The sequence below is a fragment of the Macrobrachium nipponense genome, chromosome 3 (assembly GCF_015104395.2).
Source record: "Macrobrachium nipponense isolate FS-2020 chromosome 3, ASM1510439v2, whole genome shotgun sequence".
Classification (NCBI taxonomy): Eukaryota; Metazoa; Arthropoda; class Malacostraca; order Decapoda; family Palaemonidae; genus Macrobrachium; species Macrobrachium nipponense.
The window spans coordinates 112,813,302-112,833,398 of record NC_087202.1 but is presented as its reverse complement, the minus strand read 5'-3'; the positions used below and the strand labels follow the sequence as shown (position 1 = coordinate 112,833,398).

Genomic DNA, 20,097 nt, shown 5'->3' with positions numbered 1-20,097 from the left:
TGTATTCATTTCGCTCGGAAACTAGTTCGCATATGAGGCGTCACTAAAAAACATAGAAAAATACGACATAAAAAAGTGTCGAAAATCATCATAACCTCAAAATTTTTTGTTGTAATCTAACAGAAAACTTATTTTTATTAATATACTGTGCTAAAACTATAAAGGAGTTTTTATCATAGTATGAGTTTTTTAAAAGCGTCGTTAACTCGGAGCGTCGGCAAGCGTCAGCGTGTAAACCTCGGACAGCGTCGTAACCCAGGACGGATTTCCATTGAATATTTAAGAAAAAGCGTCGTAACCTCGGAACGTCGTAAGCCGGAACCGTCGTAACCCGGGGACCGCCTGTATGATACAAAGGTAGGTAATTACAGCACCTACAGTTAGTGGATATACATACTTTTACAAGATGCAATATCCATTCACAAAGTTACTGCACTTTTCAAAGATGATATCCCTTCAGAAACTCTGTTTAATTTCTGAAGAGTGTACTAGTATGTATACTAATTCAAGTTTTCATGCTTTCAAGGGTAAAATCAATATGAAGATTCTGTGTATGCTATGTATATTTTTGAAAATATATACAAAGGCAGTACATAACTCAGTGTTTGTCACTATATAAGACCTTCATGATCAACTAGTAAAACATATCAGAGACATAACAGAGTTGTTGTTCTGTGAAAATTACTATCTTAACCTTGGAGAAAATATACTTTTTGAAGATGTGATCCCATTCGCACTTTTTAAAGATGATACCCCTCCAGAGTTCTACCTCACATGACGTACGTATTTCTCTCTCTCTTTCTCATAGTTAGCCCTCACACTAGTATATGATTTTAAATTGACTGAGTTTTAACTTCACCCTCTTCAAACATTATGTATGTACATACAGGTTTTCTTTATTTCACTGAATTGTATACCTACCTTCATTATAAGACTTATGAAGTTTAGCTAGTGATGTAAAGAAAACTTCTTTTACTCTTGAGGGAAAAAGAAAATGGCATCCCTTGAATTAGGGGTAACATTAGTATATGTAAGATAATGGATACATATGAACGTAGTAGTTCCTGTAACTATTTTTACAATAACCAGTTATTTCTTTTTTAAGGGTAATGTATTAAACTAACTTTTAAATCAAATTACAGCAACTTTAATTTCATTTAAAAGTTAGCTTAATACTTCGGGAGCATGATTAGGGTCATATTTAGCGTTCAAACTCTAGAAGTAAGCATTTATTAGCAATTTAAGAGACCGTGCCAAACTTACACAAAACTTCCACTTGCACATGGGGGTCTGGAACCTAACCTTGCGTAATTTTAAAGTACAAACCTTAAATTTAATCAAAAAGGCTTTATTTTCATTAAAGCAATAATGTAGTATATATGTGAAAACAAATTAATTAACCTAGATTATTAACTAAATACTTTATTTATTATTATATGATGCAGAAGGCAAATATGGACAATTGTCGAAAATTGCATTTTTCCTAACTATACAAACCTGAGTCCTTAACAATAGGAAGTAGCTAGCGGCAGCTGGACGGGGTCGTCCAAGCTTCGAACAAGGGGAGAAACGGTAGTTAACTGCTTGTCCGATCATCGCCCGCGGCCACTTTTGCTTTTTGGGCCCATGCAAAAATAACGCAGAGTGAGGGGTGGCATGAGGAGGGGACTTTTATATGTAAAGGACCTCAGGTTTGTATAGTTAGGAAAAATGCAATTTTCGACAAATTGTCATTTTGTTCCGATACGTAATACAAACCATCGGTCCTTTAACAATAGGAAGACTCACTTCTTGGTGGGAGGAATCTGAGTCTTTGGAGACAAGACTGGTGTTCGTCCATCCCTGGAATGCCTCCCTGGTCATAAGAGCGAGGGACGGGATCAAGCCTCTGTCCGATTGATCGGGGTGTGCACCGCAGGATCAATGTCAGACCTCTGGGCGAGTACTAAGAGAGAGGCAAGCGTATCTCTTTGTACCAAAGCATTGTTTAAGAACTTTTTCCTGTACATGAGCAAAATATAAAGTAATGGGTTTTGTCTCATGTAGGCATCCCATTTCTTTCTCCCCCTTGTTGGAGAAAGTGGTGGATATACACTCCTATCTCTAGTTAAAGAGATAGGATGGGAGCTCTGTTGAATAGCTTACCTGCATCTGACTCCCTTCCAGCGTGGTAACGACCGTATCCCTCTGCCCACAGTTAGAGGTAGAGAAAGATGGTGAAGAGAAGCAGTCACTCTCTCATTCGCACATTCATTTCTCCCAGTCATACCAGGAATCGATGCTGTTCTGCTGCTCGGGTGCTCGGGTAAGCTACACAACTGTTGAGCAGCCACCACAGGTCCAAGGAAAAAAAAGTATCCAAGGACTTGTGGGCAATATCCCGAAGGTAGAAGGACGTGAAGGTGGTCTTGGTTGGCCCAGACACCTTGTCTCAGGACCTGCGCCACGGAGAAGTTCTTTACGGAACGTAAGGAGGGGGTCCGATACCTCTGACTTCGTGGGCTCTCGGTCGGAGCGTACGGATGTCGTCGCTATCATCAGCCTCGTACGCTCTCCTGATCACCTCACGTAGCCAGAAAAGAAAGCGTGTTCTTGGAAACTTCTTTCTTGGTAACCCCAGTGCTAACGAAGAGGCGTCGACACTCAGGCTGAGTGTCGAGTTTCTCTTCAGATAGCGCCGTAGCGCCCTCACAGGACAAAGCAGCATCTCATCCGCATCATTATCGGTGAAGTCCAGAAGGGAGGGGATCGTGAAAGACTCGAACCTGTCGTCAGGGATCGACGGATTCTGAGTCTTGGCTACGAAGTTCGGGACGAAATCGAGCGGTCACAGATCCCCAGCCTCTGGTGTGTTTAACATCATAAGAAAGACCATGTAGTTTCCCCTACTCTCTTCGCCGATGCCAGGGCCAGCAAGAAGAGGGTCTTGAGGGTCAGATCCCTGTCTGACGACTCTCGGAGTGGCTCGAAGGGTCTTCGAGTCAAACTCCTAAGGACGAGAGTCACATCCCACGCAGGGGGCCTGAGTTCCCTGGGTGGCAAGACCTTTCGAAGCTCCTCATTAGCAAGGGAGATCTCGAACGAATTCGAGATGTCCAGTCCCCTCAGTTTTAGGACGAGAGCCAGGGCGGCTCTATATCCTTTAACTGTGGGTACTGAGAGGAGCTTCTCTCCGGCGAAGAAACACGAGGAAATCCGCTACCTGCTGAAGAGTGGCTCTGAGAGGAGACAGACCCTGTCTACGACACCAACCACAGAAGACGGCCCCACTTCCCCTGGTACACAGCTGCAGAGGACTGTCGGACGTGTCCAGCCATCTCTGTTGCTGCGCTACGAGAAAAGCCTCTCGTTCGCAAGAGATGGTGGATAACAGCCAGCCGTGAAGTTGAAGGGACTGGACTGCTTGGTGGTACCGTTCTACGTGTGGCTGGGCTAGAAGGTTGTGCCAACTGGGTAGCTCTCTCGGTGCGTCTGCAAGAAGAGCCAGCAGGTCCGGATACCAAACGGCTTGAGGCCGTTTGGGAGCCACCCAGGATCATTCTGAGATTGGGGAGTGACCAGCGCTCGACTGATCACTTTCCGAATCAGACAGAAGGGAGGAAAGGCGTAGGCGAAGAGGTTGTCCCAGGGGTGTTGGAGAGCGTCCTCTGCAGCTGCCCATGGGTCCGGCACGGCTGAAAAGAAAACCTGAAGTTTCCTGTTGTGCCGGGTGGCGAACAGGTCTACGACCGTCCCGCCCCCACAGGTTGAAGAGCCTTTCCGCCACGTCTTGGTGTAGAGACCATTCGGTCCCTATCACCTGATCCCGACGGCTGAGCTTGTCCGCTACTACATTCCTCTTGCCTGGAATGTAGCGTGCCTGACAGCTCTATCGAGTGAGCCGTGGCCCACTCGTGCACCTGCACCGTCAACTGATGGAGCGGAAGAGACACTAGCCCCCCCTGCTTGTTGACATATGCCACTACTGTGGTGTTGTCGCACATCAACACACTGAGTGTCCCACCAAGCGGTCCTGAAACTCCTCGGAGAGCGTTGAACGCCGCCTTGAGTTCCAGGACATTGATGTGAAGGTGCTTTTCGTGATGGTCCCACACACCTGCAGTCAGCAACTCCTCCAGGTGTGCGCCCCATCCCTCGGTCGATGCGTCTGAGAACAGAAGCATTCCTCCGGGGGGGGAGTGCGTATGGGCACTCCTCTTAAGAGGTTCTTGTCGTCGAGCCGCCAGGCTAGGTCCTGCCTCACCTTGTCCGTGAGAGCCACGGGAAAGTAAGGAGGATCCTCGGCCTGAGACCAACTCTCCCTTAGCCTCCACTGGAGAGACCGCAGGTGAAGACGCCCGTGAGGGACTAACTTCTCGAGTGACGACAGATGGCCAATCACGACTTGCCATTGCTGTGCTGCCTGTTCCTGCCGAGACAGGAACCGGCCGGCTGCCTCCCTGAATTTGCTGATACGCAAGTCTGCGGGGAAAGACCTGCCCTGCTACCGTGTCTATCAGCATACCCAGGTAACTTCATCTTCCTGCTTGGGTTCGAGATCGGACTTCTCGTAGTTTATACACGATCCCCAGATCGCGACAAAACTTGAGGAGTCGATCTCTGTCCTGTAGCAACTGCGAGCGGGAGCTCGCCAGGACTAGCCAATCGTCGAGATACCTCAGAAAGACGTATCCCGTGCGAAATGGGCCCAAGCTGACACCAGAGTGAACACTCGCGTGAACACCTGTGGGCGGTTGAGAGACCGAAACAAAGTGCCCTGAATTGGTACACCGTCCCGTCGAAGATGAAGCGGAGGTACTTTCTGGAGGACTGATGGATGGGTATTTGAAAATACGCGTCCTCAAGTCCACTGAAAGCATGAAATCGTTCCCCCTGATCAAGTCGAGCACCGAGCGTGCCGACTCCATCGTGAACCGCGTCGTGCGAACGAAGCGGTTCAGGGGAGAGAGTCGTATCACCGGACGCCAGCCCCCCGATGCCTTCTCCACTAGGAAGAGGCGGCTGTAAAAGCCCGCGGTGGACTGGTCCTCCACGATTTCTACAGCTCGTTTCGCCAGCATGGTCTTGATCTCCTGTCGAAGAGCGTGTCCTTTGCTGATCCCGGACATAGGTCTGTAGATGACCGGTTTGGGAGATGAGGGGGGGCCGAGACTCGAAGGGTAGTAGATACCCCTCCCGAAGGACGTCTACTATCCAGTTTTTCTCGGCGCCGTAGCGCTACCAAGTCGCCCAATGGCTCGCCAGGCACCCCCCCACTTCCGGCAGCAGGTGAGGGGGGAACGCCGTCCCCTAGCGTTTCCCTCCTCGTTTCGACTTCTTTCCACCACCTCCTCGGGGAAAGGAGGGCTGGGAGGAGGGCTGGTTACGGCCTCCTCTAGCAGAAGTTGAAACAGCAGGAGTCTTCGCACGGGGCTTGGACGGTGCAACCGTCTTCGCCGCCGTGGAAGCGCTAGCCAAGCTCTTTTGGTTTGGCCGCAGTCGCTCGAGATTGCCCAGTAACCTTCGAGACTGCCTGGTGAACTAAGCGGTCACTGGTCGTCAGTGCGCCGCCTTTCCACCGCAGCGTCCACCATCTCTCCGGGAAAGAGAGCTGGGGAAACTCCTAATGGGTCCATTTCGAAGCCCGATGCCGCCTCACGCCCGGGCCCCCTTGGTCACTCGGGTAAGGACTGCGTCCCTACGTCGAAGAACCAAGTTGGCCCACAGGTTTAGGCAGTCTGATGGGCGAGGTAAGAGAATCGCTCTTCCTCCAGACTGGCACAGTCTCCTAAAAGAAGCGTCGTCTTCGAGAGCAGAACTCCCGGAGTCGGCCGCAACTTTGGATATTGTGAGGGACCACAAATCCAACCAGAGACTGCCTGGAACGCTGCCATAGCGGTAGATTCCAGGGCAAGTGCCTCCTGCTGCGAGAACCATAGGTTCTCCGACAGGAGCTGCTGCAGGGACACACCTGGAGTCAGCCTCGCTAACTCCGGGTTACCTGTTTAGGAGGCGTATCGGGTCTTCCGAAGGCACGTAGAATCGCCTCTGACGCGTGAGAGGGGGAGGAAGCAGCTTAGAAGACCGTCCGGATTTTAGCGAGTCCTCCCGTCCTGAGACGAGATTCTCCACCTGATCCAGGACTGAGTCTGCAAGCTTCTGATCGCGGTAACCCACCATCATTTTGGGTTCCCTCTTGGGACCCCCAAAACAAAATGATTCGAGCCGGGACGTGGGCTCTGCCGGTGGTAGCGGCGATCCCTTCCGCAAGGTCATTATGCTGACGAATCAGCTTAATGACTTCTGCAAAGTTCCTCTGTTATCTCGGGAGTTACTGCGTCTTGTGGAGTAGGACCGTCCAGTCCCTCCAGCAAGAACAGGTCCCCGCGATACTCCTCCTTCAGAAGGAGGAACAGCGACAGACCCCTGACGGTCGCCTCCAACTACTTGCGCGTATGTTCTGGTCGGTCCTAAAACCGTGCCTGAGCCATACGGCGTCATAGCTGGGTCACGAGCGGCGCACCTCTCGTGATCACTCCTCGGTACCGTCGCTCTCCCGGTATAGCCCGAGGAGGTTGAAGGTACGGGAGAGGCAGACCTGACGCTCCCCCCTCGCTCGCTGGCAGGACAGCGTGCGTGGGAGGGCTGCTGCTGATCGTCAACAAAAACCGCGGTGGCGATCGAGCAGCATGGCCTAGCCTTTGCCGCTCGCGCTGGGGCGATAGGCTCGGCTGAGAACGTCGAGACCGATCTCTAGCGTCAGGCGAGCTGCCGCTGGTCACCATCTCCGCCCGGTCCCTACGGGAGCGGCGGTCAGGGTGACCTGCTAGGAGGCTCTCTGTCGCGTCGAGACCGGCCAGCGTCCTCTCGGCGCGTCGAGCCGCTGGTACCAGCCGTGGCTGGTACCGGCGGCCGGCGCGGGGAGCCCCTTCCTCGCCTCAACCCGTGGCTGGTCAGCGACCATCACGTCAGCCCGAGCAGCCAGTTGATCGCTGCGAGAGCGTCCACTGGCCTGGCGAGGAGTCGTGTGCACGACTCTCGCCAGTCTTCTGCTCCGCGCCGCTGTCTTGACGGCGAGCGAGCTCGGACGTCAAGACTTTGGCTGGACGGTCTCCCGTGGAAGAGCGTCCACTCGGTACTTCTCGCGAACGAGAAGCGGCCGAGACGGAACCTGGTTTAGCGGCAGAACCGCTAGCACCAGGTGAGGACGCACCAGCCGAGGCTGGTGCACCTCTGGTCCCCGTCGTCTTCTTCTTTGCAGAAGAAGCGACGGGCCCCGTTCCCGAAGGAACAGGAGGACCAGCAGAAGAGCTCCCCGACTCGCCTGAGCGAGCCGGGCCCTTAGAAGATCCCGAAGGAGTCTTCTTAGGGGGGAGGTGGCAGCCTTCTTCTTCTTCGGCTGTTTAGCCTTAGAAGTCGAAGGGGAAGAGGAGGCAGCAGACGACGAAGAAGACGACGAAGACGACGACGACACCTTCCTCTTCTTCCTCTTCTTCTTCGCCAGGCTCCGCAGGACAGACGTCAGGTCTTCCATCCAGGAGGGAGCCGGGGCAGTTGCCGAAGCAACAGGGCCCGACTGCACCTGTCCGGAAAGACCTGAGACTGTGACAGCACACCACAAGCAGAACAAACAGGAACAGGTCCAGGAACAGCAGGAACAGCAGGAACATCATGCGCGTTATCTGAATAAAGGGAATGAGCAGCAGGGACAGCAACAGGTACGGCAGGCACGGCAGGGTACCACAGGAGAGCCAGGCGGTCCTGTCGGCAGCTACCGTCATCCTCGGCACTGGCGGCAGTCCAGGGGGGTACTCTTGGGGCGGCAGCGGAAGTCCGGGGTCGGCAATACAAAGAACCCAGGTGGCGGTGGCACCGTCCTCTTTGGTACGGCAGCAATCGGTTTTTGAATTGCAGCCGTGGGTGTCACCGACATTGCATGTGGTGTATACACCAAGTGCGGTGGCATCTCATATGCTGGTGTAGATATTGTGGTGGTAGTAGTGGTTACCGTACCATGAGTGACCACTGCCGACCCCGCCAACCGCTGAATCAACCCCTGTATGCTAGGCACTCCCTGCAGTCCCAGCGACTCCCACACCTGTCCCAGGTCGTCCTTCGCTGATGGCACACCTGCGGAAGCAACAGTCGGGTTAGTTAGAGGGGTTTCCTCACGCCTGGGGGGAGAAGAACCCCACCCGGAGCGGACGGAAGACCCCGAGTACAACTGGACGTCCGGGTAGCGGGCGCCCTCCTCCACACTCGACGGATCGAGAGAGGAGAAGGACTCCGCTACCCCCCCCGCAGGGGAAGGCGCGAAATGTGGGGGCTGGCCGGGGGGCAGGAAAGAAGACGAAGTGTCCGTTACCAAAGGAGTCACTGGACTTTCCGATGACTTCTTTGGCGGCCTAAGTCTCTTCCTGCCCTCGTACAGAACCCACTGCGCCTCGGACCAATGCATACATGTTACACATGGCTCGTTGCGGGAGCATTCTCGCCCCCGACAACGAGTACAAACCTCATGTGGATCCACATCCACAAATGATCTGAATCCGCCGCATCTACGCCCCTCCAGCCCGGGACACACTCTACGGGCGGCTGGAGGGCGCGGCGAAATCTCCATTTCTTGATCACTCATTATTCAATGAACAAAAGAAATGCCAAAGTACTTACAAACATATACTCTCAATCACACTAGGAAAAAGAGGGCTGATACTCAAAGCAAACGACAAAGCGGGCAGAGCGATGACGAGCACGTCCTATCCACACACGCCGAAGCAAAAGTGATTTGTTTACCCGCCGCGCGACGATCGGACAAGCAGTTAACTACCGTTCTCCCCTTGTTCGAAGCTTACGACCGTTCCAGCTGCCGCTAGCTACTTCCTATTGTTAAAGGACCGATGGTTTGTATTACGTATCGGAACAAACTGTTTTTATACTCTTTTTATTTTCCAATAGAAGAAAATTGAAAAAAATTTCATCTAAGATCAAGAAAATTTTATTTTCATATCATACTACTAATATAGACTTAAATCAATGAAAAGTACTAGCAAAAACAAAAAAGCAAAAAAAAATATATATAATCCACTTATCCGTAGTCGTTCCTCTATGGTTTTCGGCAGCCAGCTGTACGAAAACGTTAGAAACATTGGATTGTATCTACTTTAGAAATATCTGTAATTTTTGGGGGTAATTTGGTTGCAAAAAAGGGATAATATACATGAATTAAATTAAAATTTTTAAATAACAAAGTAAAGTTGAACTAAATAACAAGTAAAGTAAACAATTTAGGGAATAAAACATGACAATTTGTCGAAAATTGCATTTTTCCTAACTATACAAACCTGAGGTCCTTTAACAATAGGAAGTAGCTAGCGGCAGCTGGAACGGTCGTAAGCTTCGAACAAGGGGGGAACGGTAGTTAACTGCTTGTCCGACAGTCGCGCGCTGCGCGACTGGGAGGTAAAACAAATCACTTTTGCTTTTGGCCCATGCAAAATACGCAGAGTGAGGGGTGGGCATGAGGAGGGGGACTATAATGTAAAGGACCTCAGGTTTGTATAGTTAGGAAAAATGCAATTTTCGACAAATTGTCATTTGTTTCCGATACGTAATACAAACCATCGGTCCTTTAAACATAGGAAGACTCACTTCTTGGTGGGAGGAATCTGAGTCTTTTGATGAACAGACTGGTGTTCGTCCATCCTGGGAATGCCTCCCTGGGTCGTAAGAGCGAGGGAGGATCCAAGCCTCTGTCCGATTGATTCGGTGTGTTGCACCGCAGGATCAATGGTCAGACCTCTGGGCCGAGTACTAAGAGAGAGGCAAGCGTATCTCTTCGTACCAGCAAGCAAGAACTTGTTCCTGTTTGCAAGAGGCAACATAAAGTATGGGTTGTCTCAAGCTGGCATCCACTTCCTCCCCCTTGTTGGAGGAAGTGGTGGATATACGCTCCTATCCCTAGTGAAAGGGATAGGATGGGGCTCTGTTGAGTAGCTCACCTGCATCTTGTCCTTATCCAGCAGGGTGACGACCGTGTCCCTCTAACCACAGGTAGAGGGGAAGAAAAAGATGGGAAGAGGAGCCAGTCACACTCTCATTCACCATCCATTCTTACGTCACACCAGGACTCGATGCTGTTCAGCCTGCGAGGGACTGGGTTCGCTACACAACGTGTTGAGCAGCCACCACGGTCCCAAAAAGAAAAAAAAAAAAAGATCCAAGGACCTGTGGGCAATATCCCGAAGGTAGAAGGAAGGGCATGTGGTCTGGTTGGACCAGACCCCTGCCTTCAGTACCTGCGCCAAGGAGAAGTTCTTGTGGACAAGGCAGCATCTCCTTCGCATCGAAGGCGGTGAAGTCCATTAGGGAGGGGATTGTGAACGACTCGAACCAATCGTCAGGGACTGAAGGGTTCTGAGTCTTCGCTACGAAGTTCGGTACGAAATCGAGCGTCACGGATCCCCATCCCCTGGGTGCCTGACTTCGCAGGAGAAGTCATGCAGTTCCTCAGAGGAAAAGAAGGAAATAGTCGCATGACCTATCCCTCTTCTCTACTTCGGTGATGTCCAGTACCCATACTGGTCTGTCCGTTAGCAACGAAATCTCTCGCATCCTCCTATCCCCATGCAGCGAAGTTCTCGGTAGTGGATAGGACACCGACACTCTATGGTGGGTGTCAATGGTATGGGTACTGTGACAAGCTATTAAACGAAGTAATGGTTGCTGTGTAACCGAACTAAGTCAATAGCGTAATTCGTAACTGACTCGGGCGCTCTGACAGCTGCCGACTGACTGCGTTTCGGTAGGAGGCAAGTTTGTCAAAGCATCCGAGTAAGTCACGTGCCTTCGCCTTTAAAGGGTTATGCCGATAGACAACAAATGATGTATTTGTTTGTCACCAATGCCGGACAGCGAGGTGATGATTCTCTTAAGGCATGTACCCAACAGGCGAAAGTCAATTGCCTTCTAGAGACCGAGGTCCCTGAAGGTAAAACCTCTCATGTTTGTTGAATCTCAGCTAAGGAGAAACAACACTATGTACCGTTGAAGACGAAGGTAGATATTGAATGCAACCTACGTCTTCACATATGAATCGAGAGAAGGATCTCAAGATTCATAACCTGTGCTTACAAATGACTGAAAACGCTAACCGCCATTTCATTGCTGTCCGGTGTGCAATGAAAGCGGGGCGTTCTTCGGGAAGGTAATGAAAAAAAAAACAAAACAGGTGAAAGCCGCCTGAAGAACTGCTTCTCATGGGCTGAACATTTGGAGGTAGAGCTGTCAGGTCGGAGAGTAGGCGATGTCTTCTGACACATCTTGTAATTCGGGTTGAACAATGAACAATTGTACACCTACGAATACGAGATTTTGAAGACAAACTCAGATGTCTGAAAATCATTCGCATTATCGCAGTGCGATGCAGCGGGAGACTTGTACAGACTTCTGTTTACCGTGCGGTAAACAGAAAGATGAAAGAGTCCAAGAGATATCTCTGTTGAAAATTCTCGCAATGTCGAAGGCGATGAGGAATCTAGCGTCACCGCAGTAGATGGTCCTTCATTATTGCGAGAATCCCCGTTAATCAGAGACCTAAGTCCATGATTGTTAGGCAGAGATACGGTTCGGTAGTCAATCAAGCAGGGGAGAGAGAGACATACATGACCGTGAATCTCGGAGGCCCAGCTGATACTGAGCTGCTATCAGGCAGTTCAATACGCAGTGGTTGAGCCTGCTGGACTCGTCATCCTGAGTTGCCAGGGTAATCCATTATTCCACGAAGGAAAATGCGTTCGGCTAGATACTACCGAGCATAAAAGATATGCTCGGTGGGCATTATATTTAAGGCGAAAACGAATTTCGGTAAATATAAAAGTTGAAATGGTGTTGTCGTGACAAAACCATAAGTATATAAAATTGAAACTGAAAAACTCCTGGGAGGTTGCAGGCAACCCCGAGTTGCAGTTCAAAATTAGAATTACTACTTCTTGTCTAAGTCGCAATCCGTAGAATAACTAGGATATGCGCTAGCCCTCGGACAATTCAACTGCTTAGCAGAATCATGTCGCGAGGTTAATATACGTAGTATATTTGGTAGGATTCTGAACAACGATCTCCATCCTAAATTCTTTCCTTCAAGAAAACAAAATAAGGATTGGAGATCGACCACCTTCGTTCTCTATCAAAGAGAGTGAAGGAGAAGTCTTCCTCGAAGGAAAGCTTCAATGGTGAACAGAATACTTAAGACGATAGTTCAAGCCAAACTGGATATTCCCGTCCGATCTCCCTCTATTCCAGGTTGGTCGCCTACTGTGAGATAGTTTCTTTCAGCAGCAGTCTTCTTCACAATGCTAGAAATTCCAGGAATTCGAGCATAGGCGAGGTTCCCGATTATCGTGTAACATATCGGGGATTCTCGTCTCGCTCACTTTGGACCGTGGTCTCGCGTAAGTGTTTGAAGATCGAAAAAACTCGAACACTCTGATGCGCTAGAAATTCCGTAGAATTCTAAGCAGTCTGCGAAACCCCACCGAATTCGTCAAACGATATCGGCTGGTGGTCCTCTCGATTCCCGTAGAAATCGAGAATGGAGCAGGATTCCTCCAAAAATCAAAACGACCGGGGCTTACGTCAGGTAGGACCCGAAGGTCCCCCCGGTAGCGCAGTCCCGAACGTGGGATCCTACAAAGAAATCTTTGTAGGATCCTTCCCCTTTCCCTCGTAGCCGTAAGGAGAGAGGGAATGGGGAAGGAATTGGATACTCGCTCGCCTTCCCAGTGGAACTAGCAGTTGGAGAAGAGTAGGGATCAGCCATCGCCTTGCGGCGATGGCCTCTCAGAGTCTGGGAAAACGTATCGTCAGGAGAAACGTTTTCCCGCGGAGGGTTACGAACTCTCACTGTAGGTAAGGGTCGCCGCCACTGTGACGTCTGGGTGGGCTGATCGACACCTGACAGGAGAGAGCCGAACCGTCCTCCGACTCATTCCAGTCCCTCGTCGAGGTCGAAACCTCTCAGGAGGACCGAAGGAGTATTTAAATACGGTGTCCGAAGACACGTAGAAAACGCCGCTGTCGCAGTAGAGGAGGTGGAAGTAGCTTGATCGACCGGCCAGCAACTGTGAAGAGACCTTCTTGTCGGAGACGAGAGGGACACTGGTTCGAGACAGAATCGGCAAGCTCCGATCGCGGCAGACCCACCGTCGGTTTTGGGTTCCCTCTCGGGCCCCAAAACGACTCGAGCAGAGACGTGGGCTCTGCTGGTGGGAGCGGCAATCCTTCCCGCAGGTCATTATGCTGACGAATCAGCTTAATGACTTCTGCAAATTCCTCTGTATCTCGGGAGTAACCGCGTCTTGCTTGGAGTAGACCGTCCAGTCCCCTCCAACAAGAACAGATCCCTAGATACTCGTCCTTCAGAAGGAGGAAGAGCGGTCAGACCCCTGACGGTCGCCTACCAGCTAATTGCGCGTATGTCATGGTCGGTCCTAGCACCGTGCTGGTCGGCCATACGGCGTCATAGCGGGGTCGCGAGCGGACGCACCTCTCGCGATCACTCATAGGTACCCCGCTCCTCCCGGCGTAGCCCGAGGAGGTTGAAGTACAGGAGAGGCAGACCTGACGCTCCCCCCTAGCTCGCTGGCAGGACCAGCGTGCTTGGAGGGCTGCTGCTGATCGTCAACCCGCGGTGGCGATCGAGCAGCATGCCTAGCCTTGCCGCTCGCCTGAGGCGAGAGACTTGGCTGAGAACGTCGACGCTGATATCTAGCGTCAGGCGAGCTGTTGCTGGTTTACCGTCTCCGCCCGGTCCCGATGGGAGCGGCGTCAGGTGACCTGCTAGCTCGCTGTCACGGTGAGACCGGCGAGCGTCCTCTCGGCGCGTCGAGCCGCTGGTACCAGCCGTGGCTGGTACCGACGGCCGTGGGGACCCCTTCCTCGCCTCAACCCGTTAGGGAGAGGCAGACCTGACGCTCCCCCCTCGCTCGCTGGCAGGACCAGCGTGCGTGGAGGGCTGCTGCTGATCGTCAACCCCGCGGCGGTACGGTCGAGCAGCAGGCCTAGCCTTACCGCTCGCCTGGGGCGATTGGCTCGGCTGAGAACGTCGAGACCTGATCTCTAGCGTCAGGCGAGCTGCCGCTGGTCACCGTCTCGCCCGGTCCCATCGGGAGCGGCGGACGGGTTGGGGGGACGACCTGCTAGGCCTCTGTGTCGCGTCGAGACCGGCCAGCGTCCTCTCGGCGCGTCGAGTCGCTGGTACCAGCCGTGGCTGGTACCCGGCGGCCGCGGGGACTCCTTCCTCGCCTCAACCCGTGGCTGATCAGCGACCGTCACGTTAGCCCGAGCAGCCAGTTGATCGCTGCGAGAGCGTCCACTGGCCTGGCGAGAGTTGTGTGCACGCTCTCGCCAGTCTTCTGCTCCGCGCCGCTGTCTTGACGGCGAGCGAGCTCGGGCGTCAAAACTTTGGCTGGACGGTCTTCTTGGAAGAGCGTCCACTCGGTGCTTCTCGCGACGAGAAGCGGCCGAGACGGAACCTGGTTTTAGCGGCAGACCCGCTAGCACCAGGTTGAGGACGCACCAGCCGAGGCTGGTGCCCTCTGGTCCCGTCGACTTCTTCTTTGCAGAAGAAGCGACGGGCCCCGTTCCGAAGGAACAGGAGGACCAGCAGAAGAGCTCCCAGCTCGCCTGAGCGAGGCCGGCCCTTAGAAGATCCCGAAGGAGTCTTCTTAGGGGGGAAGGAGGCAACCTTCTTCTTCTTCGGCTGTTTGGCCTTAGAAGTCGAAGGGGAAGGAGAGGCAGCGGACGACGAAGAGACGAGAAGACGACGACGACACCCTTCTTCCTCTTCCTCTTCTTCTTCGCCAGGCTCCGCAGGACAGACGTCAGGTCTTCCATCCAGGAGGGAGCCGGAGCAACAGGGCCCGACTGCACCTGTCCGGAAAGACCTGAGACTGTGACAGCATCACCAACAGCAGGAACAACAGGAACAGGTCCAGGAACAGCAGGAACATCTGAAAGTGAATGAGCAGCAGGCACCTGATCTGAAAGGGAATGAGCGGCTGGGACAGCAACAGGTAGGCAGGCACGGCAGGTACCACGGAGAGACAGGCGTCCTGTCGGCAGCTACCGTCATCCTCGGCACTGGCGGCAGGTCCAGGGGGGTACTCTTTGGCCAGCGGCAGTCCGGGGTCGGCAATACAAAGAACCCAGGTGGCGGTGGCACCGTCCTGATTGGCACGGCAGGAAATTGGTTCTGGATTGCAGCCGTGGGTGTTACCGACATGACATGTGGTGTGTACACCAGGTGCGGTGACATCTCATATGCTGGTGTCGAGATTGTGGTTGTTGTAGTGGTTACCGTATCATGAGTGACCACTGCCGACCCCGCCAACCGCTGAATCAACCCCTGCAGTCCCAGCGACTACCACACCTGTTCCAGGTCGTCCTCGCTGATGGCAAACCTGCGGAAGCAACAGTCGGGTTAGTTAGGAGAGGGCTTCCTCGCGCCTGGGGAGAGAACCCCACCCAGAGCGGACGGAAGACCCCGAGTACAACTGGACGTCCGTTACCAAAGGAGTCACTGGACTTTCCGATGACTTCTTGTGTCCTCGTACAGCACCGACTGCGCCTCTGACGAATGCATACACGTTACACAGGGCTCGTTGCGGGAGCACTCTCGCCCCCGACAACGAGTACAAACCTCGTGAGGATCTACATCTACATCCAAGGTCGTCTCCCACGGATGTAGCACCTGCGGTAACATATATAGATTAGTAAGAGGGGTTCCCTCACGCACGGGGGGAAGACATGCCCCACCCCGAACGCAAGGCAGACCCCAAATACAAAATACAATGAAGAAGCTGAGCGGGGGGCAGGGAGGAAGGAGACGAAGAATCGGCTACCAAGGGAGTCGCGGCGGAGAGCTTTCCGACGACTTCCTGGCAGACCTTCGCTTCCCCCACCCCGCACAGCAGTGAAAATAATATGAAAAAAGAAACAGAATACGCCCTTGCGATTCACTTTCTAACTTAAAGGAGAAAAGATCAATTCCCACCCGGGTAAGAAGGAAACTTGATCCAATATGATGCTATCAGAAAATATATATGAAAATGAAACAGATTACTGCACTTGATTTCATTCACATAAATCGATAAGGATCAATTCCCGGGTAAGAACGAAAATTGATCCAGATTCATTCATGCAATCAATAAATGAAAATGAAAAGAATATTGCAATTGCGAATCCACTTTCATTGCATTCTATTATACAAAATTAAAAGTTCGTGCCGAGCGCAATCACACTCTCGGTAACGAACGCACAGGGCAAAAATATAATGAAAAAGTACTTACATTTTTCAATTACACCCTTTCGCCCAAATACATGACTCGGCGCGAGCGCGCCCGCCCTCGGCACCGAGACATAATTCAAGGGTTCATAATTAAGTAATGAAAATGAAAACAGTGTACTTACAGTTTCATTTTCAAGTCAAACAAACCATTAGTAGAAACACAATATAAACAAAGCATACGACGATGAAGCGGGAGAGAGCGATGACGAACACGTCCTTCACACCCGCGGCCGAAAGCAAAAGTGATTTGTTTACCTCCCAGTCGCGCACCCGCCGCGCGACGATCGGACAAGCAGTTAACTACCGTTCTCCCCTTGTTCGAAGCTTACGACCGTTCCAGCTGCCGCTAGCTACTTCCTATTGTTAAAGGACCGATGGTTTGTATTACGTATCGGAACAATTTGCAGTTTCGTCATCTGCTGTTCGTAACTGTGTTTGTGGCGCGCGCGCTTGGGAACCAGGAACAGCAACTTGTTTAAAGTGCAATGTGGAGTGAATTGAGACCAAAATGTGTATAATAACAATCAAATAAGCACTGTGGAGTTTCAGTTGTGATGGCAGTAAGGATAAAAACCACCGATTACAAGGTAAAAATGAATTCAGTTCAAACCATGACCCCGGGAATAAAAAGTTTCATACTTTCAGTAATATAGGCAACAAAATGTTGTTATATTGTGCTGATTACAACTGCAATCTTGAGTAAGATCAATAAACGCTACATAGTATACATGCTAATATTGTTCAAACGAGTGCTGGGAAGGCTGGGAAAGATGGTGGTCGTCACTGATCAGAACCTGTACATCCACACAGTAGCCGCCATATTGGATTTCAAAACTGCCTTGAAAACATATTTTACGAAGAGCGTCACATGCTTAGTTTAGGTTTTCTGGGGCTTTCATACTACCTATAGCCTATCACATTATGTTGACGAAACTTCAATCTTTTGAATGGTATGCTTGGAGTTGTAATTGTATTCTTGTTTCACCATTTAAATATCAAGTGAATAAGACCTGTCCACCGTGATAAGGGTTGGTAGTCGCTGGTGTTTCCCCATACATGTTAATTTCCAGATAAATACCCAACGCAGACCTAGGTAATACTTAGTAAATCAACTGTAAAATCTAGTGCAAAACAGGATAGGTGGCTACCTAATGTTTGTAACTTAACCTAAGTAGGGAGCTAGTAGTAGGTCCTACCTAGTAGATACTAGGTAGCTAGTAGGAGGTACCTACTAGGTAGGTACCTAAACGCCAGGTAGCCTACTAGTATAGGCTAGGGTATCATTTTACAAGTTACCAATAATACTAAAAGTGTTTGGCTACACTACCCTATCCCAAGACCAACAACGCACTTTGGTATATTAGTCTTATTAGGCTATAGTAGGTACTACTAATTACAGTGGAGTTTAGGCCTTGGTTGCGGTAGTTAACATCAGCTGTCCTTGGTCTTACCATCGGGAACAAAATCTTCATCGCTGGTGTCTGACTCAAAATCTTCTTCCTGAAGCATGATGTAACCTTTTTATTATGTTGCGGAAATGACAAAATAATAGTAAACTATTTCAAGACAACGTATTCGTCTTCCAAAATTAATCTGGATTCCCGTTTGCTCAATCAAATAAACGAATACAAGCTCTCGAAACGGCACGCCACAATTCAGCTCAGTGCTTTGTTAATTTAGCTTGGTACAGCCTTGCATCTGTAACGGCTCCTCGATTATTTGCGTATTGTACTGATTTGGGGTACTTTTGGGTGAAGCATTCATACTGGGATACGATTTATATTTAATACCACAACTCGGTATTAGAGTTTTTATGCTGGTCTCTTAAATCCACTCAAAATGCTTTTTAAGAAAATCATAATAAATTTGTTTGCAAACAGTTACCGAGACTTAACCACCTTTTGTTTGTTTTAACCAGGGTCCTGGTTTTAACATTCATCCCATGGGACTGGAACTAAATTTTAACGACGCTCATGGAGTGGCTGTGATATTTAGGTTTAAAAAATTACGCCTTATTCTTTATATTCTCTGCGCTGAACGATGCCTTTTCATCTCTTTCGATAATGTTTAGGTCTACGTCAATTACTCTCTTCTTCTTTGTCTTCTTTCCAACCGTTATCTCTACATTAAGGGGTCGGCTACCTGATGCGCATTCTCCACTGCTTTCTGTCAAGGCATCATCTCTTTTCTCCATATCTTCCTTCACTTTATCTTGCCATCTAATTCTTTGACTCCAGGTTCCTTCCAAGCCATCTTCACTCCCTCCTCGTCATCCTTCCTCAACCCATGCCGACTGCCGAGCGCCTCAGTGGCGTGGTTGGTTTGGCGTTTGCTGCTCACCTAGGTGGTCGCGGGTTCGAATCTCGGGTTCTCGGCCATTCTATTGAGGAGTGAGAGATGTATATTTCTGGTGATAGAAGTTCACTCTCGACGTGGTTCGGAAGTCACGTAAAGACGTTGGTCCTGTTGCTGAATAACCACTGGTTCCATGCAACGTAAAAACACCATACAAACAAACTCAAGCCATGCCCATATCACAGCAATCGTGACTCTCTTATTACCTCTGTAATCTTTACTAAACATACTCTTTTTTATTTCGTCATTTTCCAATGTCTCAAGCAGAGATATTCCCATAGTCCAACTCAGCATTCTCATCTCTGTTCTCTCAAGCTTTACTTTCTCTTTTCTTCTTAGGGCTCATGTTTCCGATCCACGAATTAACAATGGTCTTATCACTGTGCTTGGTTGGGATTTTCTGATTGCATACTATTCCAGCTACCTCCACTTCCCTCACGCCGCTTTCATCCTATACTCTATTTTTTTTCATCTGTCCATCCGCTTGTGGTGTTTTTGTATGGTAACACTGCGTCCCGGGCTTTAGATAGTTACGCTATGTGTAAGTTTTAGGTAAATAAAAGGATATCTGGGCGTACATTTGCAACTGAAAAGTGTTTTAATAATTTACTGTATGCGAATTACACCGTTAATATTCGAAATAGGATATTATTATAATCGTTGAATGTAAGCTGAATGTAACTATCTAAAGCCCGGGACGCAGTGTTGCCATACAAAAACACCACAGGCAGTTGGACAGATGAAAAAAAACAGTTATAGTTAACTTCAGCCTCACACCCTACCTCGGCTTAAATTAGATCCTAAGTATTTAAAATTTTCCGTGTTTTATAACTGAGCCTCTTCTTTCTTGTATCACTATTCTGTCTCTATCTTTCCTACTGCTCAGCAAAACCCCTATTTTATTCGCTTTCACCTTAAATCCACCCTTCTCTAAAGACTCCTGCCACTCTCCAACCCTTCTCTGTATGTCCTCCTCATTTTCAACAGTAATCACCAGATCATCGGCGTACAAAAACTCCTCCCACGGCTCTTCATTCTTGATCTCTTCACTAAACACATCCATAACCAGCAAAAAAAAAAAAAAAAAAAAAAAAAAAAAAAAAAAAAGAAAAAAAAAAAAAAAAAAAAAAAAAAAAAAAAAAAACCTAATACTGACCCCTGGTGTAATCCAGTTCTATGTACCCCCTTTCCAGTCATCTCTCGCACAGTCCTCCTAAATTGCTCCCCCTTATTTCCTGCAAGGTCCCAAATCTTAAATCTAGACCTCCTCTTGTTGTTTAACACATGCTTCTCGCAAGATCACTTTGCAGTTCCGTAAGTTACTATACTTGCGATATTTTGTTTAATTCTTCCTGTAGGCTTTGTTAAATTTAATTATCATCAAGATATGAATTGTAATCCTAAAATCATTTTTGTCTCAA

General features: G+C 49.8%; 1 protein-coding gene across 1 annotated transcript in view; it reads right to left on the bottom strand.

Moving 5' to 3' along the window:
- The window catches only part of LOC135221976 (craniofacial development protein 1-like), a 95,633-nt gene extending 77,627 nt beyond the window's left edge, over positions 1–18,006 (bottom strand). Inside the window, exon 1 of the mRNA XM_064260064.1 lies at positions 17,773–18,006. Coding sequence (XP_064116134.1) covers positions 17,773–17,830 — 58 coding nt within the window. The 5' untranslated portion in view covers positions 17,831–18,006. The remainder of the gene's footprint in view (positions 1–17,772) is intronic.
- Positions 18,007–20,097: the final 2,091 nt, after the last annotated feature.